This window comes from Rhineura floridana, chromosome 4, assembly GCF_030035675.1.
Source record: "Rhineura floridana isolate rRhiFlo1 chromosome 4, rRhiFlo1.hap2, whole genome shotgun sequence".
Classification (NCBI taxonomy): Eukaryota; Metazoa; Chordata; class Lepidosauria; order Squamata; family Rhineuridae; genus Rhineura; species Rhineura floridana.
Window position 1 is genome coordinate 170,021,360 of NC_084483.1, and position 25,640 is coordinate 170,046,999.

General features: G+C 43.5%; 1 protein-coding gene across 3 annotated transcripts in view; it reads left to right on the top strand.

Annotated features, from left to right (window-relative positions):
• Window positions 1-25,640, top strand: part of GPATCH2 (G-patch domain containing 2) — a 169,450-nt gene that overhangs the window by 53,133 nt on the left and 90,677 nt on the right. Inside the window, exon 6 of one of the 3 annotated variants that reach the window (XM_061625184.1) lies at window positions 11,218-11,325. The exons of the other annotated variants lie outside the window; for them this stretch is intronic. Coding sequence (XP_061481168.1) covers window positions 11,218-11,310 — 93 coding nt within the window. The 3' untranslated portion in view covers window positions 11,311-11,325. Of the gene's footprint in view, window positions 1-11,217; window positions 11,326-25,640 lie in introns of those variants that run through there. 3 annotated transcript variants of the gene reach the window in all.

A 25,640-nucleotide genomic window follows, 5' to 3' on the forward strand; every position in this document is an offset into this window, starting at 1 on the left:
CCGCCCTGAAAGAGGCGGTGATCCGACCGCTCCTGAAAAAGCCCACCCTGGACCCATTGGGTTATGACAACTACCACCCAGTCACAAATACCTCCTTTTTAGGGAAGGTGATTAAGAGGGTTGTGGCGCAGCAATTGCAAGTACTCTTGGATGAAACAGATTATCTTGACCCATTCCAGTCTGAGTTCAGGACTGGTTATGGGAGTGAATCAGTCTTGGTTGCCCTGATACATGATCTCTATCGGGAGAAGGACATGGGGAGTGCAACCCTACTATTCTTACTTGATCTCTCTGCCGCTTTTGATACCATTGACCATGGTATCCTTTTGGGCTCACTTGGTGAGATGGGTATTGGAGGCACTGTTTTACAATGGTTCCATTCCTATCTCCAGGGCCATTTTCAGAGAATAGCATTGGGTGATTGTTTTTTGGCCCGCTGGCAGTTGTGCTGTGGGGTGCCACAGGGTAGCATAATGTCCTCGATACTGTTTAACATCTATATGAAGCCCTTAGGAGAAGTTATCAGGAAATTTAGGGTGAGGTGTCAGCAGTATGCTGATAATACCCAGCTCCATTTCTCTGCAATATCTGAATCAGGAGAAGCTGTGCAAGTCGTGGACCGGTGCCTGGACTCGGTGGTGGGCTGGATGAGGCCTAATAAACTGACTCTGGATCCTAGCAAGATGAAGGCACTGTGGGTTGGTGGTTCCCAACTTCGGATAATTGGTCAGATGCCTGCTTTGGATGGGGTTGTACTCCCTCTGAAACAGCAGGTCTGTAGTGTGGGGGTGCTCCTGGATCCATCATTGTGGCTAGAGACCCAGGTGACCTTAGTGGCTAGGTAAGACAGCTGCAGCTAAGGTAAGATGTCTTCAGCTGGTAAGACAGTTGTGGCCACTTCTGGACCAGGAAAGCCTGACCACTGTTGTCCATTCACTGGTAACCTCCAGGATGGATTACTGTAATGTGGAGCTGCCCTTGAGATTGATCTGGAAGCTGCAGCTGGTGCAAAATGCAACAATGAGACTGCTCACTGGGGCAGAGTATCGCCAACATGTCACCCTGCTGCTGAATGAATTGCACTGGCAGCCTGTTAGCTACTGGGCTAAGTTTAAGGTGCGGGTTTTGGTGTACAATGCCCTATACAACTTAGGACCAAGATACCTGAAAGACCGTCTTACCCTTTATATACCCAGTCGATCACTGCAGGTGAGGGCCTCTCACATATGCCATCTTATCAGGAGGTCCATTCCACACAACATAGGAAGCAGATTATTTAGTCTAATGGCACCTACCCTGTGGAATTCCCTCCCCTTAAATATTAGACAGGTACCATCTCTGTTTTCTTTTCAGCACCTACTGAAGATCTTCGTCTTTCAACAAGCCTTTTAAGTAGAGACCTTATTCCAGTCTGCATCTGTGCTGGAATTGGTTTTCAATATGTTTTTAAAGCTTTTTTTTAGATATTTTGTTTTAATAAGTTTTTAAGGATGTTTTGTTTAATATATTTTAAAGTTTCTTTTGTTTTAGAGTGTTGTTAGTGCTTCTGTTTCCCGTCTTGGGCTCCTACTGGGAGGAAGGGCAGGATATAAATGTGATAGATAAGAAAGAAAAAGAAAGAAAGAAAGAAAGAAAGAAAGAAAGAAAGAAAGAAAGAAAGAAAGAAAGAAAGAAAGAAAGATGGAGGTGCTTTCCCTTGGAGAAGATGCCATGGCAGAAAGGGGTTACGCTTCCCTCCCCCAGCATTATGGGATCCAGCAAACTAACAGAGAGAGAGAGAGAGAGAGAGAGAGAGAGAGTTGCTATTAAACTATTTAAAAGGCAGCAAGAGTAATATGCTATTGCTCTTTTCTGAGAGTACATTGTTTTTTATTTGATTGCCATGGCCGCTAATACATGTAGACATTGCTTTCTATATTTTATTGGAATCTATGTCCTCATGTGGTGTTCACAAAGTTAGGCATAATGTGTTGCTTTTGGACATCACTTGCCTAGCATGCAGCAAAACAAAATTTAACACTCTTCTTACAAGTACGTCTCCTAACATTTGCTTCAAAATTGGAATGTGATGTGATGCATTTCTTTTATCTTGTTTACATTGCTGATCCAGCTATATTAGGGCAGACTATTATCATCATCACCTCTTAAAGCAATTGAGCACACATTTTTAATCTCAGTGATGTCACGAATATTTTTCTATGAAGACATAAAAACCCAGATGTGTGAATAATGGTTCAACATTTAATTTGTATGCAAGTTGTTGCTCTTCAATTATTTGCCTTATCCGCTTGTCGGTTTAGGAAGAATGCAACTTAGGGCTTCTTCACACATGGATGCTCATGCCATATTTTGTCACTTGTAGACTTAACATTTGGTTGTGACACTTGCTGTGAACTTGTGAGCCTCTTCAAAATGAATACTTTCCAACTGAGGTGATATGATTAACGTGCACTCAAACAAGGATATGCTAGGTTTCAGTATACCAAAGGGTAAATGCAGCAGAAGAAAGATAGCTATTTGATTAAGTAGGTTTTGGATTATAAGAAGTAATGGCTTCAAATGGACATTTAAAATTTACGCTGGAAGTTGGATGAAGGTTTCTGAAAGTCTAGAACACGCTTGCTAGAAAATTCAGGGAGCAAAGAACATCACTGAATTCACTATAGTTTTGGATAAATCGATAAAGGATATTATGTGATTTCTGTTCTTTTGCAGTTTCCTTTTTAGCCCCTTTTGCTCACCGTGCCCAAGGACACTCCCAGGCCCCAAATTTTATTGCCATTCCAACCTAACAGCCTCTTATTAAAGGCTGGGCCAACTACACCTCTTCCACTTAGAACACTGGATCCAGTCCTACACTATGGAATAGTACCCAGTCTGTGGTCTGGAAGGATACTGATTAGGGTTGCCAGGTCAGAAGCTTCCCAAACCCTGAGATTTCAGGGGCAAGCCTTAGTGATGTGATGGGGGCATGCCCTAGTGATGTCATGGGGGAGGCCCTAGTGATGTCATTAAGCATGATACATTAAGCATTAACCACAGTTGCTTAGAGCATACCATTCAAACAAAAACAAATTCTCTGATTGGAAATTAAGATAGAGATCTTAGCTAAATGAGGGTGTTTCTTCATTTAGGCTGCCTACTCTGTGGGCTCCTATAAACTCATTTTGACAGCCAACCCAATTCCAGTGAAGAATAATTGACAGAGAGAAAATACACATGGTTTGGTCTACCTTCACAGGCAGTAGATTGGGAACAGCAGCAATTGAAGCCCCACTTCCTAGTATGTGAATTATCTTTTACCACTATTGGGCAAGAAACAAACCATCATGCAGGTAACAAGGTATCATCAGTGGGTTTAATGGGGTTAAGCTGACTGCATGAAACCACTATTGTTGCTTCTATGGATGTAAGGGAGTAAGGTCAGAGATAAATGAAATGCAAACAGAAAAAGAAAAACAAAAGACAGTAATGATTTCCTAGCTGCAATACCATACCAACCACAAGATTCCTGTGAGTAAGACAGAAAACTCAGCATCCCACAACCAGTCGGGGTTCCTAACCAAAACTAAAAAAATCTTGGCAGCTAGTCAGCCAAGGTCACAGAAATCCCCATGCAGCACAACCTGACCCAAGGGCTGCAGTTAGTGCAGAATGCTGTGGCACAATTGCTGGCATGAGTGAGACCCTATCAGCACATAATACTTCTGCTCTGAAATCTGCACTGGTTGCCAATTTGCTACCAGGCCAAGTTCAAGGTGTGCTTTCCATGTTACAGGTTCCACATAGTACTTGTTCTGCTCTTGTAAGAAATCAATCCTTTAGTGTGGCAGTACCCTACGCTTTGGAACTCCCTGCCTATTTACATTAGGCAAGCGCTTCATTGTACTCATTTTGGCCCCTGGTAAAAGCCTACTCAGGCATGAAGAAGCTATTATGTTTTTCATCTGTTTTTAACTCATTGTTGGTTTTATTATTTTGAATGTTTTTAAATACCTGTGTTTAACTATTTCTATAAACCGCTTTGAGTTTTTTTTTACAATAAAGCGGTACATAAATGTTGTAAATAAAATACATAAATAAATTTTGGAGTCACTGTGGCCCTTGGGTCCCTTCCATCTTTTAAGCACAAAGGAATCTGCCTTATACCAAGGCAGGCCATTTGATACCATCTAGCTCAGTATTAATGACATGGACTGGTATTGGCTGTCCAGGATTCCAGGCAACAGTCTCTTTCAGAGATTGAGTTTTGGACCTTTTCATGCAAAGCATGTGCCCTGCTACTGAGCCAGAGCCCTGTTTAAAATCACTAATGAAGGCGCAGCCTACTAGGGCAGATCCACCCCATTCATTTAAAGCACATTCAACAGATATTTGAAGCACATGAATCACACCACAGAATCATGGCTGTAGTTTATTAAGGTTGGTGGGAACTATAACTGTGGGGGAAACTACACTTCCCAGGATTCTTTGGGAGAAGTCATGCTCTTTAAATGTGAGTTGGTTGTGCTTTAAATGTATTATGTGGATCTGCATTACTTCATAAACTTCGCCTGCATATAAATCATTTTAATTCAATTTGAGAATGGAAATAAGCTACAAAGATTACTGGGTGACTATGGGCTATGCACCATCTCTCAGCTTAATATGCCCCTCCCCCGGTGAAAACAACAGAGGAGGACCATGATCACCCCAAGCAAGAGGGGCACACTTTAAATGTAGAGGAAATAATAATTTGTGAATAATAATTTACAATTATAGTGTGAAATCAGATACATGTTGAGCTCTAGTGCCTGCCCAGGCAAAGCAGAATTAGCTTGCTGCACAGGACACAGAGGTTCACAGCTGAAAACAGGTCCAGTAAGGCGGCAAACAGGAATGAAGAACACCGACACAGTCCAGCTTCGTGCCAGTAACATAAACTTTATCAAAGTGCAGTCAACAAATACAGTCACCAACATAAGACGCTCCCACTATTCCCCCCACACAGCCTGGCTCTCTAGGCTTCTAATTTATAGCCAGTAGATTAGATCAGTTGCAGCTGTGTGTCCTTGACTAATTGCATAGCTTTTAACCCATTCCCAACATGGGGAATGACTCAGCTTAAACATGAGCCAACAGCCCCCACCTCATTCCACATGTTGGGTGTTGCTGTTGCTCCGCAATTCTTGTTTTACATTTTTACATAATTTTGTTTTACATTTCATTTTACATTTACATTTAGTTTTAGAACACATACTTAATACAGTTGTATACATACAGTCTCAGTTCCATTTGAGTTACATTTTCATATTTGATATTCATTCAATTATTCATTCATTAAACATTAACGTCAGTTTATTACATGTCTTGGTCAGCATTTATGTTATGTAACTTATCTCGCCAATCTCTACCCCCATCCAGCATTGCAAACCATTCTTGAAAATCCTGCTCGGTCCAGTCATCTTCCCCATTCTGACACTTTGCTGGTGTTTTGTGTTCCTGTTTTACTTTTACAGTCGTCACTTTAAATCTCTCTGGAGGATGCCCCAGATTAGCTCTTTTTGATCTCCTTGGTATGGGTGTAGGTTCAACTATTGGTACTTCTGGACTCTCTGTCTGTGCAATGTTTTGTTCTATCTCTGGTATGGGTGTAGGTTCTACTATTGATACTTCTGGACTCTCTGTTTGTGCTATGTTTTGTTCTATCTCTTCAACATTCTGACATTCATCTGTTCTTTCCTCTGCCTCTTGTTTAATTTCAGTTTCTGCAATTTCTACAATTCCCCCTCCCCTCTCTTCCTGGGGATCAGGTTTAATGTTTATTTCCTGTTGCTCATTTTGTGTGCTATCTATGTGTATTTCTACATGTTGAATGCTGTCCTGTGTCTCATTTTGTGTGCTATCTATGTGTATTTCTCCATGATGAGTACTGTCTTCCCAGTCTTGCTCCTGTGTTTTAACACTTCTACACACATGTAAACGTTTTTCTTTCATTAACCAGACTCTGTGATATGCTCCCTCAAAGCCGAGATAGTAACCCTTTAACGCTCTCGGACCTTGTTTGCCTTTACGTTGAGGCTTGGGAATATGTGCCCAACATATTGTTCCAAATTTCTTTACATGATTGAGATAAGGCTTTCTGTTAAACATCTTTTCATAAGGTGTACAATCCACAGTACTTTTATATACCCTGTTCAACAGAAAATTAGCATAAATTGTACATTCACCCCAGAAATCCCTGGTCAGTTTAGAGTCTGCTAACATTGCTCTCACAGTGTCCTGAAAAAATCTATGATATCTCTCTGCAACTCCGTCCTGATGTGGCGCAAAAGGAGCTGTTAATTCGTGTTTTATTCCTTTTCTGTACAGATATTTTTGCAGAGTTGAGGAGAGAAATTCCCCTCCTCTATCCGACCTGAGTGTAGCTATCCTGGTTTTGAATCTCGCCTCTACCCATTCCACAAAATGCTGTAACTTCCCAGCGGCTTGTGCTTTGTTATTCAATAGGTAAACAAAAGCGTATCTTGAATAGTCTTCAACCAACACAAAATAAAATTTTGCATTTCCTTTTGACTGTTTAAAGGGACCGGCCAGATCCATGTGGATTAACTGAAATGGCCTTTGCGTGCTAATTAGCCTTTCTTTGTGTATGGGAGCTGCAGTTGATTTCCATTCACTGCAAACATCACAGTCCTCATACTGCTTACAAGGTTTAAACTGTAAGTCTGCACTATGATTCATTGTTTTTAGTAGAGTAGCATAACTTACATGTCCCAATCTTCTATGATACAAATGTATACATTTTTCACGCTTTTGTTTGTTTCTTACTGTGTTTACACATTGTGGGGCTTCATCATTTACTATGAACAAGGCTTCTTTGAACTTTCCTATCACACAAATCTTATTCCCTTTAGCTATTGTGCATTTCCCTTTGTCAAAGTTAACAACATAATTCATAGCATTTAACTTGGCTACTGACATAATATTTCTGTCCATACTGGGAACATAAAGCACATTTGTAACTAGCGTTTTTAAACATTTTAAATATATTACTCCTACCCCTTTAACTTGCCGACAGCTTCCATCCGCCAAATAAACTTTCTGGTTCTTTGTTGGGGTCAGGATTTTAAACTGTTTTTCATTATTTACTAGAAAATGACTTGCTCCCGAGTCTACGGCCCAGGATGTGTTTTGCAGTTCATTGTCCTTGTCTTTAGTGCCAACGACATGCACTTTAAACGGGTCTTTCTCGCTTTGTTGCAATATTCTTTTCGTCTCTGCCTGACATTGACTGTGTAGATGAGTTGTGGAGCCGCATCTGTAGCAACGTTTCACTCCATACGCCTTCGGTCCTTGCGCATTCCGCTCCGGGTTTTCTTTGTTGCTCTGTTTACTTTTCTCTTGTCGGCGTTCTGCTTCTTGAAGTAGTTTGTTTGTGATGTACATCATGCTGAGGTCCACGTTCGGAAGACTTTCTAACGCACTTATCACTCCTTCCCAGGAATCATTTAGAGTAGACAGCGTAATATATGCCATCTGTTCCTGTGTATGCTGCATGTCCATTTCTTGCAGGTCAGCAAACAAACGTTGTAAGTTCTGTAAATGCCTCTGCATGGACTCTCCCTCTTTGTATCGGGTCTGGTACAGTCTTTTAGCAAGTAAAACTTTAGAGCCTGCAGTTTTTCTCACATGTACAGCACGTAAAACATTCCAAACTTCCTTTGCTGTGTTTAAGCCTCTGACATGTATTAACTGTTCATTCTTCAGAGCTAGGATAAGCAGAGCTTTAGCTTTCTCTGCTGCTCTTATCCACTCTGCCGGTGGGGCTGCTGGGGGGTCTTCTGCAACAGTGTGCCAGATGCCCTCCTTCACCAGCAGCATTTCAGTCTTTACCTTCCAGTAGGAGTAGTTGGTGCTCCCCAGCCTCTCCAAGGGAAAAGACACGCTTCCAAACGCTGCCATTCTTCTCACCCTTCTTGGCTGTTCTGTTCTTTTGCACTTTCTAAATCTTTGCCTGTTGCACAACCTCACAAGAGCATTGTTTCAGCTGCAATTGCTGGGCCCATAACCCTTTGTTGAGGTCTAGTGCCTGCCCAGGCAAAGCAGAATTAGCTTGCTGCACAGGACACAGAGGTTCACAGCTGAAAACAGGTCCAGTAAGGCAGCAAACAGGAATGAAGAACACCGACACAGTCCAGCTTTGTGCCAGTAACATAAACTTTATCAAAGTGCAGTCAACAAATACAATCACCAACATAAGCCACTCCTACTATTCCCCCCCCCAGCCTGGCTCTCTAGGCTTCTAATTTATAGCCAGTAGATTAGATCAGTTGCAGCTGTGTGTCCTTGACTAATTGCATAGCTTTTAACCCATTCCCAACATGGGGAATGACTCAGCTTAAACATGAGCCAACAATACATATCAAGACATAGTATGAAGAAATACTTATATAAGCATGAATGTCAAAGATGTTATTTACACAACCTGTAAAGATATTTATAGTGCCATCCTGTGCATGGTTACTCAGAAGCAAGTCCCAGTGTATTCAATGGGGCTTACTCAGACAAGGAAGCACACAGGACTGCAATTCAGTGTTAAGGATCTTCGCTCACCCAATCCAAAATTCAGAATCATGCCATGTTAAGCTGTTTTACAACTGTTTTATACTTGTTTTATGGTTATTGGATTTTAAGTGGCTTTATTTCTTTTTGTGAGCTGCCTTGGTTTCCAACCCTACCTCACAGGGTTGTTGGAAATATTCCTTATACACACACACACTGGATATGTAAAAGTACTTAGACTTTCAAAAAGCTTTTGACGAGGTACCTCACCAAAGACTTCTGAGGAAGCTTAGCAGTCATGGAATAAGAGGAGAGGTCCTCTTGTGGATAAGGAATTGGTTAAGAAGCAGAAAGCAGAGAGTAGGAATAAACGGACAGTTCTCCCAATGGAGGGCTGTAGAAAGTGGAGTCCCTCAAGGATCGGTATTGGGACCTGTACTTTTCAACTTGTTCATTAATGACCTAGAATTAGGAGTGAGCAGTGAAGTGACCAAGTTTGCTGACGACACTAAATTGTTCAGGGTTGTTAAAACAAAAAGGGATTGCGAAGAGCTCCAAAAAGACCTCTCCAAACTGAGTGAATGGGTGGGAAAATGGCAAATGCAATTCAGTATAAACAAGTGTAAAATTATGCATATTGGAGCAAAAAATCTTAATTTCACATATACGCTCATGGGGTCTGAACTGGCGGTGACCGACCAGGAGAGAGACCTCGGAGTTGCAGTGGACAGCACGATGAAAATGTCAACCCAGTGTGCGGCAGCTGTGAAAAAGGCAAATTCCATGCTAGGGGTAATTAGGAAAGGTATTGAAAATAAAACAGCCGATATCATAATGCCGTTGTAGAAATCTATGGTGCTCCCACATTTGGAATACTGTGTACAGTTCTGGTCGCCTCATCTCAAAAAGGATATTATAGAGTTGGAAAAGGTTCAGAAGAGGGCAACCAGAATGATCAAGGGGATGGAGCCACTCCCTTACGAGGAAAGGTTGCAGCATTTGGGGCTTTTTAGTTTAGAGAAAAGGCGGGTCAGAGGAGACATGATAGAAGTGTATAAAATTATGCATGGCATTGAGAAAGTGGATAGAGAAAAGTTCTTCTCCCTCTCTCATAATACTAGAACTCGTGGACATTCAAAGAAGCTGAATGTTAGAAGATTCAGGACAGACAAAAGGAAGTACTTCTTTACTCAGCGCATAGTTAAACTATGGAATTTGCTCCCACAAGATGCAGTAATGGCCACCAGCTTAGATGGCTTTAAAAGAAGATTAGACAAATTCATGGAGCACAGGGCTATCAATGGCTACTAGCTGTGATGGCTGTGCTGTGCCACCCTAGTCAGAGGCAGCATGCTTCTGAAAACTAGTTGCCGGAAGCCTCAGGAGGGGAGAGTGTTCTTGCACTCGGGTCCTGCTTGCGGGCTTCCCCCAGGCACCTGGTTGGCCACTGTGAGAACAGGATGCTGGACTAGATGGGCCACTGGCCTGATCAATGGCTACTAGCCGTGATGGCTGTGCTGTGCCACCCTAGTCAGAGGCAGCATGCTTCTGAAAACTAGTTGCCGGAAGCCTCAGGAAGGGAGAGTGTTCTTGCACTCGGGTCCTGCTTGCGGGCTTCCCCCAGGCACCTGGTTGGCCACTGTGAGAACAGGATGCTGGACTAGATGGACCACTGGCCTGATCCAGCAGGCTCTTCTTATGTTCTAATGTTACTGGCAATTTAATCTAGTACATGCCTTTCATCATTATTAATAAAATGACAATTTGAGCTTCCAATGGAATTGTATGAATGCAAAGTGAAACAAATTGAAGCAAAGTGAAACTGGCCTGATCCAGCAGGCTCTTCTTATGTTCTTACATACACCCCACATAATAGTTTGTTGTCAAAACCAGTTGGCCATTGCATAACATTTTTTAAAAAGTATTAGTTTCCTGCCAAATAAAAGCACTGATACCTAAGTAAGCCCTGCCTAATTGCTTTAAAAAAAAGGTTCGGATGGGGAGAGAAAGATTTACAACACAATCCTTTTCTATGTTCACTCAAGTACCATTGATTTTCAGCACAATCCTCACCATGTATTCAGTCCTATTGAATTCAGTTTGGTTAACTCCCAGGTATGTGGAATTAGCATTGCAGCTTTACTCCCAGAAAAGCTTCATATTGGGAAGGTTTTCAAAACAAGGTATGCATAAGACAAACTGTCCTCTTTCCCATTTACTTGCTTAGTTTTGTACATTTTATTTGTATGAAATTTTATACCTTGTATTTTTATGCTGGTCTATGTACCGTAATAAAATCTATTCATTCATTCAAACTGTCCTCTTTAACAGTCCGGTAAAATTTAAACTTGTTTGACTACTTAATTAGAAAAGTATAACACTACAGGATGTACCCTTTTTAAAACTCCTGTTCAAAAATTATTTGAAAGATAAAATGTATAATATTTATTTATTTATTAAACTTGTATACCGCCCCATAGCCGAAGCTCTCTGGGCAGTTTACATATGCCATTTTTTGCAAGTAATTAAAAAATCTGCATGTACAATTTTACCACAAGCTGAATATGAGCCAACAGTGTGATGTGGCTGCAAAAAAGGCAAGTGCTGTATTAGGCTGCATTAACAGAAGTATAGTTTCCAAATTGCGTGAAGTATTATTTCCCCTCTATTTAGCACTGGTTAGGTCTCATCTTGAATACTGGTCTCCACACTTCAAGAAGGATGCAGACAAACTGGAACAGGTTCAGAGGAGGGCAACAAGGATGATCAGGGGACTGGAAACAAAGCCCTATGAGGAGAGACTGAAAGAACTGGACATGTTTAGCCTGGAGAAGACAAGACTGAGAGGAGATATGATAGCATTCTTCAAGTACATGAAAGGTGGTCACATGGAGGAGGGCTGGGATCTCTTCTCGATCGTCCCAGAGTGCAGGACACGGAATAATGGGCTCAAGTTGCAGGAAGCCAGATTTCAACTGGACATCCGGAAAAACTTCCTAACTGTTAGAGCCATACAACAATGGAACCAATTACGTAGAGAGGTAGTGGGCTCGCCGACACTGGAGGCATTCAAGAGGCAGCTGGACAGCTATCTGTTGGGAATGCTTTGATTTGGATTCCTGCATTGCGCAGGGGGTTGGACTTGATGGCCTTATAGGCCCCTTCCAACTCTACTATTCTATGATTCTATTATAATTATAACTAAAATTGTTTACTTTGTATACCCTCCAAGATCCTGCTATGATCTTCTGTTGTGCAATCCTGTGCATGTTTACTGAGAAGCAAGTTCCAATCCTGTACAGAGAAAATACTCTTTATGCTGTTGAAAGCTACATATTTACTGAATTCCTGATAGTGAGACAAGTAGAACAAGGAAATTGTTCTCAGAACATGAAATGGGGTTTAGGTATTGCCTGGAGGTGGGGGAGGTCAGCAAATCTTGTCAATCACAACCCTGATTTCACTTATTGGCCACAAACCCGAAAGGGCAGGGATTAGAGCACCCAGTACTAACAGAAGGTGCGGAGACCCTGACATTTTGGTTCATATCTTTTGAACGAGACCACTTAGAAACATAATTTTTTTTAAAATGAAAGCTAAGAGTCCCGAGATTAAGGTGACTCATCTGATACCTGGAGAGGACCCCCCACCAAAGAAAGCTGGAGTCTCCAGGTGAAAACCAGATACATGGCTACCCCAGTACTGGTATTTCACTTTTTCTGTATATGTAGCCTTGGTTTCTATCAGGGCTGTGGAGTCGGAGTTGGGTGCAATTTTGGGTGGAGTCGGAGTCGGTAGAAATCTACCAACTCTGACTCCGGCTTCAAAATAAATTTTGATTGACAATTTTTTTAAAATATAAATTCAAAATGTCAAAGAAACTTCCCATGAAGTCAGCTGTAGTTGAGCATTTCACCATAACTCAAGATGGAAAACATTTTGTGTGTCAGTGTATGACACAGGACCCAGATGAAGACAAATGCTGTGATGCCAAGATCAGCGCATATTCAGGCAGCGATAAAAATGCTCCTATGAGAGCTTCCAATTTAAAAAGACATTTACAGCGCTTTCCAGGGCTGTGGAGTCAGAAGCAATTTTGGGTGGAGTCGGAGTTGGAGTCCGAGAGTAGAAAAATAGAGGAGTCGGAGTCGGAGTCGAAGGTTTGGCGTACCGACTCCACAGCCCTGGTTTCTATTACTACTTGCTGACACAGTGCTGAAGAACTCTATGTGCATCTTTTAATCCATATCAATGTCTAGTGAAGGAGAAAAAGAAACTGTTGAGAGTTCTAAGTTGTGACAACTACCACCTGGTCGCCCCCAGAGCCTAATGGAATCCACTGGATTCCTGAATGCCCTGGGGGAGTTCCCAGTAGATAGAGCAGGTGACCCTGTTGAAGCCTTTGTCACACTGTGGAGAGTTGAGAGTTCTAAGGGGTCAATATTGCAAGAATTTAGAACTCGAGGGGCAGATACAGACAGAAGACATTTTTCCCTTCTATTTAGGATACTAAAGGAGTATTTAGGATACTCTCCCCTCCCTCTCTGGCACTACCTATTGCTCTTATAAGTGGATGTTGGTAGGTATAGAAAAATTTAGGCCGAAGGACCATCAGACAGGCCAAGTCCTCATCTTAACCTTTGGCCTATTCCATATGTATTATGTTTGATGGCCAGGCTTCCAAAAAGTGGTGTCTAAAAGATTTTATTCCCATTTTCTTAGCTGGGGTAATCACTGTTGATGAAATGCTGGAAGAGAGCATTGGTATTAAGTCCTTGTTGCACTGCAGCCAACTCAGAAGGGACAGGAAGTGGGGAGGCATGAGTTTCAGGCACCTCCGCAGCCAGAAGAAGCAGAGTTGGGGATTGTTGTGTCTGAGCAGGATCGTGCGGGAGGGGGGCAGCCTGCTCTCCAGCCAGTTCCTACGAATAACGCCCTTTCCGAGGAGCCAAGCGCACCGCCCCCAGTTGATGCAGAGGACTTGTGGGGGGAAGCTTCAGAGTCAGTGCCAGCTCCTCCTTTACCAAGCAGTTCTCAGGAGGATTCCAGTGTGGCACCACCCCCTGACCTCGAGCCCGTTGCTCGGGAGCAGGTGTCTTCAGATGAGCTGTTGGATGTGCGTCCCCTGTCTCCTCGTTCCCATCGCCGCGAGAAACGGACAGGGCAAAGACAGGAATTACGAAGGAGTTAGAGATTACGTTTGAAAACATTTCCTATATAAGCCTGCCGCTCCCAGTGGGGGGTCGTTGAGTCAACTTCCTTCACACGCTGCAGAGCATGTCTAGAGTATAGTTAGGGACTCTAGTGAGTTATCGTAGGGTTTCCTATGAAGCGCAATGCCTTTGATGTATCCATTACTCTAATAAAACGAGATTTACTTGCACACACACTCCAGCCTCATTCTTTCGGCTCTGGATGGGACAGTCCTTCTTTCTCTGACACTTCGACAAATGTTGTCTTTGCTATTAAATTTTCCTGTCATATCTGACCAATCCAGTATATAAGGATCTAGCTCAGTGGACTGTTCCTGTTGATTTTATTTAGATGCTTCCTTTAGGTAAATTATTAGGAGTACAGTTCTGATTGTTCATCTGAAAAGTTGCAGAGTGTGGGTTTCACCATGTTTTGTCACAGTGTTGAAATGTATGCTAGTAAAATTACAGAAATTCATTAATTTGGTGTTAACCTGATTTGAAAAAATTATGTAAGGAATATGTCCACATCTACTGTAATCCCCACTGAGGTGTCCAGCACAATGTCTGCTACAACTTCTTGGGATTGGTTTCAGTTGATGAAGCCCAATGATCTGGACAAGGAGCTTGAGAAAATGCAGGCAGCAATGTGTCCATTCAACCCTTGCCCTTCTTGGCTTATTAAAGCTTGCCGAGGGGGTTTGACCAAGTGGATCCAGGGTGTGGTCAATGTGTCATTACATGAGGGAGTGGTCCCAGCTGCCCTGAAGAGGTGGTGATCCAACCGCTTCCAAAGTCCACTCTGGACCCATTGGTTTGTGACAACTACCACCTGGTCGCCCCCGGAGCCTAATGAAATCCACTGGATTCCTGAATGCCCTGAGGGAGTTCCCTATAGATAGAGCAGGTGACCCTGTTTGTTGAGCCCCAGCTCTCTCTGGAAGGGCAGGGAGAGGAAAGGCATGAGTTGCAGACGCCTCAACTGCCAGAAGGCGCAGAAGATTCAGCTGTTGTGTCTATTCCAGACATTAGGGAAAGGAGTGTGTTAGATGCGCCGCCAATTCCCACGGGTAACCCAGCCCCCCTTGGAGACAGCGCTCAGCCTTCAACCATCCCAGCGGATCAGTTAGGGGAGGATTCCGAAAGAGCAGTAACTCCTCCTTCACCAAGCTGTGAATTAGCAGTAACCCCCCCTTCGTCCCGCAGTAATTTAGAGATGCCTGACGCTTCTCAGCCCTCTACTTCCTGGACTGTTGATAAGGACCCTATTTCATCTGATGAGCCCATGAAGGCTCGCCCCCCCTCACCTCGCTGGCGGGAAAAGCGTACCGGGCAGAGGGTGGGTGTGCGAAGGAGTGAGAGATTGCCCTCAAAAACTTTCCCTATATAAGTCTGCTGAGTATTAAGGGGGTGTTGAGTCAACTTTCTTCTTACGTCGCAGAGCATGTCAAGAGTGTAGTTAGGGATTCCTAGTGAGTTAATGTAGGGTTTTCTATGAAGCGCACTGATTTTGATGTATCCATTACTCTAATAAAATGAGATTTACTTGCACCAGTGTCTCAGTGGTATCGACTCTGGACGGGGCACTGTTGAAGCCCTTGTCACACTGTGGAACAGTGAGGCACGTTGGGCTCTTGACATGGTTGCCCCCAAGCGCCCTCTCTGGCATTGTGGAGTCTGGTCTGCACCTTGGTACTCCAGTGAGCTAAGTGCAATGAAACAGGCTGGACGACGGCTAGAGTGCAAGTGGCGAAAGACATGCTGTGAGGCTGATCGGGCACGAGTAAAACATCATAACCGTGCCTACTGTGTGTCAGTGAGGGCTGCAAAGAAGGCCCACTTCTCTGCCTCCATTCCATCCTGAAGTAGCCATCCGGTGGAGCTTTTCCGTATTGTCAGGAGTCTGTTGACATCAACTCCAGGAAATGGAGTTTTAGACGCTTTGGAGGCCCACTGTGAATTGTTTGCTAGGCACTTTGAGGGTAAAGTTGCTCGCCTCCGTAGCAGTCTTGATGCCCCCTCCATATCTGCTGTAGTCCCCAGTGAGATGTTCAGTGCAAACTCTGCTGCAACTTCTTGGGAACGGTTTCAGTTGATGCAGCCTGATGACGTGGACAAGGTGCTTGTGATGATGTGACCAGCAACGTGTCCTCTCGACCCTTGCCCTTTTTGGCTTATTAAAGCTTGCCGAGGGGGGTTGACCGAGTGGATCCAGAGTGTGGTCAACTCATCATTGCAGGAGGGAGTGATTCTGGGCGCCTTGAAGGAGGCGGTGATCCGATCACTCCTGAAAAAGCCCACCCTGGACCCATTGGTTTATGACAACTACCGACCAGTTGCAAATACCCCCTTTTTATGGAAGGTGATTGAGAGGGTTGTGGCGTAGCAATTACAAGTACTCTTGGATGAAACAGATTATCTTGACCCATCCCAGTCTGGGTTCAGGCCTGGTTACGGGACTTGGTTGCCCTGATGGATGACCTTTATCAGGAGAAGGACAGGGGGAGTGTGACCCTGTTATTCTTACTTGATCTCTAAGCAGCTTTTGATACCATTAACCATGGTATCCTTCTGGGCCGACTTGGTGAGCTGGGTATTGGAGGCACTGTTTTACAGTGGTTCCGATCCTACCTCCAAGGTCGCTCTCAGAGAATAGCATTGGGTGACTGTCTTTCGCCCCCCTGGCAATTGTGCTGTGGGGTGCCGCAGGGTACCATCTTGTCCCCCATGTTGTTTAACATCTATTTAAGCCCTTGGAAGCAGTCATCAGGAGATTTTAAGGTGAGGTGTCAGCAGTATGCTGACGATACCCAGCTCCATTTCTCCATAACATCTGAATCGGGAAAGGCCGTGCAAGCCCTGGACCGGTGCTTGGACTCGGTGGTGGGCTGGATGAGGGCCAATAAACTGAGTCTGAATCCTAGCAAGATGGAGGCGCTGTAGGTTATTATTATTATTTATTATTATTTAGTTGCATTTCTAAACCGCCCTATAGCTAGCAGCTCCCAGGGCGGTGTACAACATGATAAAACCACAATATTTAAAATACAGCAAGTGTGTATTGCGCAGACAATATAAACATTATATAAACAAAGTGAAAGAAAACTAAAAAAAAAAAGATTAAAAGCTTAAATACTTTAAAATGCCTGGGTGAAGAGGTGGGTTTTTACCTGGCGCCGGAAAGATGACAGAGAAGGCGCCAGGCGTATCTCATCTGGGAGGGCATTCCATAATTCGGGGGCCACCACCGAAAAGGCCCTAGATCTTGTTACTGTTCTCCGGGCCTCTGTATGGGTTGGGACCCGGAGAAGGGCCTTAGACGTTAAGCGGAGTGAACAGGTAGGAACATAGCGGGAGAGGCGTTCCATCAGATATTGCGGTCCAGTGCCGTTAAGGGCTTTATAGGTAAGGACCAACACTTTGAATCTGGCCCGGAAACATATTGGAAGCCAGTGCAGTTGGGCCAGAATAGGTGTTATGTGATCGAATTTCTTCGTCCCAGTAAGAACTCTGGCCGCAGCATTCTGCACTAGCTGAAGTTTCCGAATCGTTTTCAAAGGTAACCCTACGTAGAGAGCATTACAGTAATCCAATCTAGAGGTTACCAGAGCGTGAATAACTGAGGCTAGGTTCTCCCTGTCCAGATAGGGTCGTAGTTGGGCTACCAGCCGAAGCTGGTAGAACGCATTTCATGCCACCGAGGCTACCTGGGCCTCAAGTGACAGAAGCGGATCTAATAAGATCCCCAAACTACGGACCTGTTCCTTTAGGGGGAGTGTAACCCCATCTAGGACAGGTCTGACATCAACCATCTGAGCAGAGGGCCCCCCAACTAGCAGCATCTCAGTCTTGTCAGGATTGAGTTTCAGTTTGTTTGCTCTCATCCAGTCCATTATCGCGGCCAGGCAGCGGTTCAGTACAGCAACAGCCTCACCTGAAGAAGATGAAAAGGAGAAATAGAGCTGCGTATCATCAGCATATTGCTGGAAACGCACTCCATAACTCCTGATGACCTCACCCAGCGGCTTCATATAGATATTAAAAAGCATGGGGGACAGAACTGACCCCTGCGGGACCCCATACTGGAGCACCCAGGGACTCGAGTAGTGTTCCCCAAGCATCACCTTCTGGAGACGATTCTCAAGATAGGAGCACAGCCACCGCCAAGCAGTGCCTCCAACTCCTAACTCCGCGAGTCGCCCCAGAAGGATACCATGATCGATGGTATCAAAAGCCGCCGAGAGATCAAGGAGAACCAACAGAGTTACACTTCCTCTGTCTTTCTCCCGACAGAGGTCATCATACAGGGCGACCAAGGCTGTTTCTGTACCAAACCCCAGCCGAAAGCCGGATTGAAATGGATCCAGATAATCAGTTTCATCCAAGAGGGTCTGGAGTTGGCGAGCGACCACGCGCTCTAGAACCTTGCCCAGAAATGGAACATTTGCTACCGGCCTATAGTTGTTAAAGTTATCAGGGTCCAAGGAGGACTTTTTTAGGAGCGGTCGCACTACCGCCTGTTTCAGGCAAGGTGGGACCACTCCCTCTTGTAACGAGGCATTAATTACCTCCTTGGCCCAGCCGGCCGTTCCATTTCTGCTAGCTTTTATTAGCCACGAGGGGCAAGGGTCCAGAGCGGAAGTAGTCGCCCGTATCTGTCCAAGCACCTTGTCCACATCCTCAAGCTGTACCAACTGAAACTCATCCAATAAAACAGGACAAGACTGTGTTCTGGACACCTCATTAGATTCAACTGTTACAATATTGGAGTCAAGGTCCCGATGGATGTTTATGATCTTGTCTTGGAAGTGCCTCGCAAACTCATTACAGCGGGCTATTGATGGTAATATTGCGTCCGGAGAACCAGAGTGTAAAAGTCTCCGGACAACCTTATAAAGTTCTGCTGGGCGGTTACAAGATGACTGAATGGAGGTAGCGAAGTATTGCTTCTTCGCCATCCTCACCGCCTTCACATAGCGTTTCGTGGAGGCCTTCACAAGTGCATAATTACAGCCGTCGGGAGTTCGTCTCCATTTACCCTCCAACCGTCTCCTTTCTTGCTTCATCACTCTTAGCTCCTCGGTAAACCAAGGGGCCAATTGAGCTCTGCAATGGAGAGGGCGCACCGGGGCGATTGTGTCAACTGCCCGGGTCATTTCCGTATTCCACAGAGTGACCAGGGTTTCGACAGGATCGTCAGTTTTATCAGCCGGAAAATCCCCCAGAGCCCTTTGAAATCCTTCAGGATTCATTAGTCTCCGAGGACGGACCATCTTAATTGGTCCTCCACCCTTGCAGAGGGGAGAAGACGATGTGAGTCTAAATCTCAAGAGGCGATGATCTGTCCATGACAAAGGAATAGATGTAAGATTCCTCACTCCCAGATCACCTTCCCCCATTCCAGTGGCAAAAATCAAGTCTAGAGTATGTCCTGACACATGCGTTGGGCCAGTAACAAATTGAGACAGCCCCATGGCTGTCATGGAGGTCATGAAGTCCTGAGCTGCTCCAGAGGTGGCCTCGGCATGAATGTTGAGATCCCCCAATACCAAAAGTTTGGGAGATCGCAACACCAAGTCCGAGACCACCTCTGTCAGCTCAGTTAGGGAAGCTGTTGGGCAGCAGGGTGGACGGTACACCAACAGTATTCCCAGTCTGTCTCGCTGGCCCAACGTAATGTGCAGACACTCCAGGCCATTAGCCACTTGGATGGGGTGCCTAACAAGAGAGATGGAACTTCTATAGACCACAGCAATTCCCCCTCCCCGACTCTCGGATCTACCCAGATGCTGAACTGAATACCCAGGTGGGCACAACTGGGAGAGATTAATACCTCCCAGGTCGCTCACCCAGGTTTCGGTAATGCATGCCAGGTCGGCCGCCTCATCCATGATTAAATCATAGATGAGGAAGGTTTTATTATTTACCGATCTGGCATTAAAGAGCAGCAACTGGAGATCCGAGAGTTGGCTGGTAGAACTACCAGCAATCCTGTGGATGTGAGGAGGACCAGAACACGGCACAGCCACCAGTTGTCTGGGGCGAGTTCCCCTTAACTGGCAAGTCCTCCTCACAGCGCCATACCTCCCATTACCCGTCACTGCGCTGATTGGGGCCCCCTCTGGTCCTCCCTCCCAACACCCTATCCTCTCCCCCAGGCACATAATAAAAATAAAATAAATAAAAAAACTCATACTCCATACACAATCACACACTCATTCACACAACATTCAGATGTTATGGTGGTTCCCGAGTTTGGATAATTGGTCAGTTGCCTGCTTTGGATGGGGTCGTACTCCCTTTGAAAGAGCAGGTCCGTAGTCTGGGGGTGCTCCTGGATCCATCTTTGTCGCTAGAGGCCCAGGTGACTTCTGTGGCTAGGAGTGCCTTTTACCAGCTTCGGCTGATAAGACAGCTGCGGCCCTTTCTGGACCGGGATAGCCTGACCACTGTTGTCCATTCACTGGTAACCACTAGGCTGGATTACTGTAATGCACTCTATGTGGGGCTGCCCTTGAAGTTGGTCTGGAAGCTGCAGCTAGTACAAAATGCAGCGGCGAGACTGCTCACTGGAACAGGGTATCGCCAACATGTCACCCCACTGCTGAAAGAACTGCACTGGCTGCCCATTTGCTACCGGGCCAAGTTCAAGGTTCTAGTTTTGGTGTACAAAGCCCTATACAGCTCGGGACCAGGATACCTGAAGGACCGTTTTACCCCTTATATACCCAGCTGATCACTGCGCTCTGCAGGTGAGGGCCTCCTGCAGATACCATCTTATCAGGAGGTTCATTCTGTACAATATAGGAAATGGACCTTTAGTGTGTCGGCACCTACTCTGTAGAATTCCCTCCCTTTGAATATTAGGCAGGTGCCATCTCTGCTATCTTTTCGGCTCCTTTTGAAGACTTTCCTCTTCCAACAAGCCTTTTAAGTTGAGACCTATCCAAGTCTGCGTGTGTGTTAGAATTGCTTTTAATATTTCTTTTAATATCTTTAACCCTTTTTTCTAAAGGTGTTTTTAAAGTTTTTTTTAAAATGTTTTTTAATGTTGTTTTGTTCTAATGTATTTTAAGGTCTTTTTGTGATGTTTTAGAGTGTTTTTAGTGTTTCTGTTTGCCACCCTGGGCTGCTGCTGGAAAGAAGGGCCGGGGTATAAATGAAATAATAAATAAATAAAATATCCCCTTTTTAGGGAAGGTGATTGAGAGGGTTGTGGCGCAGCAATTGCAAGTACTCTTGGATGAAACATTATCTTGTCTCATTCCAATCTGGGTTCAGACCTGGTTATGGGACTGAATCGGCCTTGGTCGCCCTGATGGATGACCTTTATCGGGAGAAGGACAGGGGGAGTGTGAGCCTGTTATTTTTACTTGATTTCTCTGCTGCTTTTGATACAATTAACCATGTTATCCTTCTGGGCCGACTTGGTGAGATGGGTATTGGAGGCACTGTTTTACAGTGGTTCCATCCCTATCTCAAATGTTATTTTCAGAGAATAGCATTGGGCGATTGTCTTTTGGGCCTTTGGCAGTTGTGCTATGAGGTGCCACAGGGTACCATCTTGTCTCCCATACTGTTTAACATCTATATGAAGCCCTTGGGAGTGGTCATCAGGAGATTTTGGGGTGAGATGTCAGCAGTATGCTGATGATACCCAGATTTATTTCTCTGTAACTTCTGAATCGGCAGAGGCCATTTAAGCCCTTGACTGGTGCCTGGACTCGGTGGTGGGCTGGGTAAGAGCCAATAAACTGAGTCTGAATCCTAGCAAGACAGAGGCGCTGTGGGTCATGGTTTCTGAGTTCAGGTAATTGGTAAGCTGCCTGCTTTGGATGGAGTTGTACTCCCTTTGAAAGAGCAGGTTCTGTGGGAGCTCCTGGATCCTCTTTGTGGCTAGAGGCCCAGGTGACCTCAGTGGCTAGGAGTGCCTTTTACCAGCTTCGGTTTCTGGACCGGGATAGCATGACCACTGTTTTCCATGCACTGGTAACCTCCAGGCTGGATTACCGTAATGCACTGTATATGGGGCTGCCCTTGAGGTTAGTGCAGAAGCTGCAGCTGGTGCAAAATGCAGCGGCACAACTGCTCATTAGGGCAGGGTATCACCAACATGTCATCCCACTGCTGAATGAATTGCACAGGCTGCCCAGCTACCATGCTAAATTCATGGTTCTGGTTTTGGTGTAGAAAGCCCTATACAGGACCAGGATACCTGAAAGATCATCTTATCCCTTATATACCCAGTCAATCACTATGCTCTGCAGGTGAGGGCCTCCTGCAGATACCATCTTATTAGGAGGTCTGTTCCGCACAACACTGGCAGCAGTCCTTTAGTGTAGTGGCACCTACTCTTTGGAATTTCTGCACCTTAAATATTAGACAGGCGCCATCTCTGTTATGTTTTTGGCTTCTACTGAAGACCGTCCTCTTTCAACAAGCCTTTTAAGCAGACACCTTATTCCAGTCTGTGTCGGAATTACTTTTTAAGGTGTTTTTAAAGCTTTTTAAAAACATGTTTTTGAAGATGTTTTGTTTTAATATATTTTAAAAGTCTGATGTTTTTATGTTTTAGAGTGTTTTTGGTGTTTTTGTTTGCCGCCTTAGGCTCCTACTGGGAGGAAGGGCAGGATAAAAGTGTAACAAATAAATATTATGAAAAGTTTTGCTGAAGCTTTTGCTCTAAATTTTCATGTTTTCTGTATGTCAGGCCAGTAATAATATTCAATCGACATTTTTTTGTTTGTAGTCAACAGCCATGGTAGGTTGGTATCAAAAGGACATCCACCAGTTTTGATACTGAGAATTAATTATGAACTAAAAGACAGATTTTTGCTCAGGCTAGAATTAGCCTAGCAGTTCAAAATATAAGCAGTCACCTTGGAATCACATAACAGAAATTGACACCCTTTCTTTGACTATAGGGTAGATAGATCTTATGAAGTTGAGTTTAAACAGAGGAGCTGCTTATCTGTTGTATTTGTTGTTCTCTTTAATTAATATGGGAAGTAGTTTTTGCTTTCCTTTGACACACAAAGTTCATGCGTGTTAAATAATGCAAGGATATACAACTAGGTTTGTTTTTTTCTCTCTTTTAAAAGGGTCAGATGATTATCAGAGGTTATTCATTCTAAGTAGAAAAGGGTGACATTCAACATAACGTTTAAATATAGAAAAGCTAGAGGCAGACTGCCTCTAATGTTTTCATTTCCTTTAATTAGGTTTTGCATGAGCTCCTGTCATAAAGTGCTGGCTCTGTATTTTGTTGTAGCAACTTTCCAGGTGACCACGATTATGTGAATTCTTCTAAAGCATCTAGCATTATTTTATAGTAGCAAAGACCTCCATATAGCTCAAACTGGTTAATACAGAGATGCCTTGCGTAAGTGGGCTAACGCTGAGTGCACAAAGAACTGTAGGAGGGTAAGAAGAGGGCACCTCTTGGATAAGCTTTCAGTATGATGTGAGCAATAATGGAGCTGCCAGTGGTACAAAAGGCAGGCACTAACCCACAGTCGTTGTTTTTTAAAAGCACACCTTTATTTATTTATTTTTAAATTTTGGTGTTTGAGTAGAAATCCAGAAAAAGTACCTACAGCATGGCTATAATAGGGGAACATGTCACAATTTATATGATATCTTGCAGTAGTATTATTTCTTAGGGATTGTGTGTATGTGTGGACATTTGTGTTCATGATATACCTTTGTTGTAACAAATGCCTTACTATTTCCTAGCAGAAATGACTCCCATTCCCTTGTAACATGAAAGCTTTTCTTGTGCCAGAGGAGGGAGATGTTACAAAGATCAAATAGCCTCTGTCACCTGCTGTAACTTTTGGGAGGGTGAAGGTGACGAACACAAAAAAAGCAGGATCTTGAGAGTTTTTTCTGGTAAATAGATTAGCTACCAACATTTGCCATGGATGCTACAGTAATTCCGTTGTGATACAGAGCTCTACTGGAACTGATCAGTGCTAAGCAAACTTGGTAGGTAGGTACCCAGATCTGTATGTCTTTATTAGTGCCACCAAACTGTCTGATAAGCTCGGTCTCAACATTTTGTAGTGCCCTGATGAGCTTTGTGAATATTTTCTAAAATGGCCTGCTGTAATACTGGTAGAATCACTACTCTGATTTTGATACGTGAGTAAATTCTTGACTACATGAAGATTTAATCTGTCATGTTGATAATTTGGCCTGTTCAAACTTTCTTGAGGTTTTCCTGTGGTCACCCATTTAAGCAACCTTTCTTTATTTTTGTCACATAAATAATCAGCCTCCGTGGTTCCAGAATCTTTCTTTGTTGACATGGGTGTCCCATATGCAATGAAATATGAATAGATAGTGTAGTCAGCCAGCAGGATATGGCTCCTTAGGGAGGGGCAATAAGTCAGTGGTAGAGCACACACAGAGGTTTATAGGTCTATCATATAAATATTTTGTTATATGTAATACACTCACTAAATAGATTTAAGATTAGATTTAAAGGATTAAGATTAGGATTTAATGGATTTAAGATTGTTTTATTCACCTTCATATATTCTTGCTATGATAAATGAATTTAAAAATTCATTGGATTCTGTACTGATTTTAATTTGCCAACAAAGATTATATATATTTTTTTAAAACTATAAAATATAATATTTTGTAAAAGTATTGGTGTCGGCCCAACTGGCCGCTCAGCACAGCCCCGGAACAGGTGCATTTGTGACAAGTGCTGTCAGGGAAGCCGCTGCTTGTATTGAGTGTGTCATGATCCCACTTGGTGGTGTCTTAGTGCCCATTCAGGTGGGCCTTCAGTTGAAACCAATGACCTCATTTTTTAACTATGTTTAGTGCTGTTGTACATGTGAAACGGTATGATACAGGCAAAGGAGGGAAAGGGGGTGTTTAATTTGAGAAAGGGAGGAAGAGGAAGTGTGTTTTTGTGAGACTGTTTCCTGATTCGCAGGCTGGTTTGCAGTGAGTCAGCACTGCATTATTCAGATGCCCTGTACTACTAAACTCAAAGATTTGTTGGTTTTACTGGCAATTTAATCTAGTACATGCCTTTCATCATTATTAATAATTTGAGCTTCCAATGGAATTGTATGAATGCAAAGTGAAACAAATTTCTGTATTCATTAAATTCAAAAGCACTTGTTCTGCTATTACTTGGCTGTAAACCAAAATGCAAAGATTTTAGTTAAAATTGCAGAAAAAGAGCCTTAAATCAAATTTATATTGGCTTACTTAAAGTTACTGGAACAGAGACTTAGTAATTTGGTGACGTAATGCTGAAGTCAAAACAAGGAGTATTTTTGCTGTGCTGAAGAAAACTAATGGAAACATTCACTGGAGTAAGACAAATGGTGTTAAATGAGAAAACACACCATGAATTGCAAATGGAGCTGAGTTAATTTGTTGCTACAGTAGTGTTGCCCTACTGTTAAATGAAGGCTGTGTAATTATCTTGCTGGCAGAGATAATGTCAAAACCTCATTTCTCCTTACATGCCTCATTTTTACATGAGGGCTAATTGAGCTGCAAGGTGACAACTGATTATATATGGCTATCATTGGGGTCCTCTTGCTCAATTTGCAAATAATGTTATCTTTCTTAAGAGATTATTTTTATATCGCTTGTCAAATTAGAGGTGGTAAACATTTGGTTCTCTCTTTAGTAAGTTTATTGTAATTTCATAACCATCAATATATTAACTCTGAAGATGCAGAAAATTCATCAGTATTTTATTATCTAAATATTTAAGATTTATCCATTTACCCTGCCTTTTCATAACATACATTAGGAGGTCAATAATGGCACCTATTTTGTATTTGTAACTATCAAAATACAATTATGTGGAACTGCTATTCTGTTCCATTAAAATCAGTGAGACTTCTGCCAGGAATAGGATTGCAATAT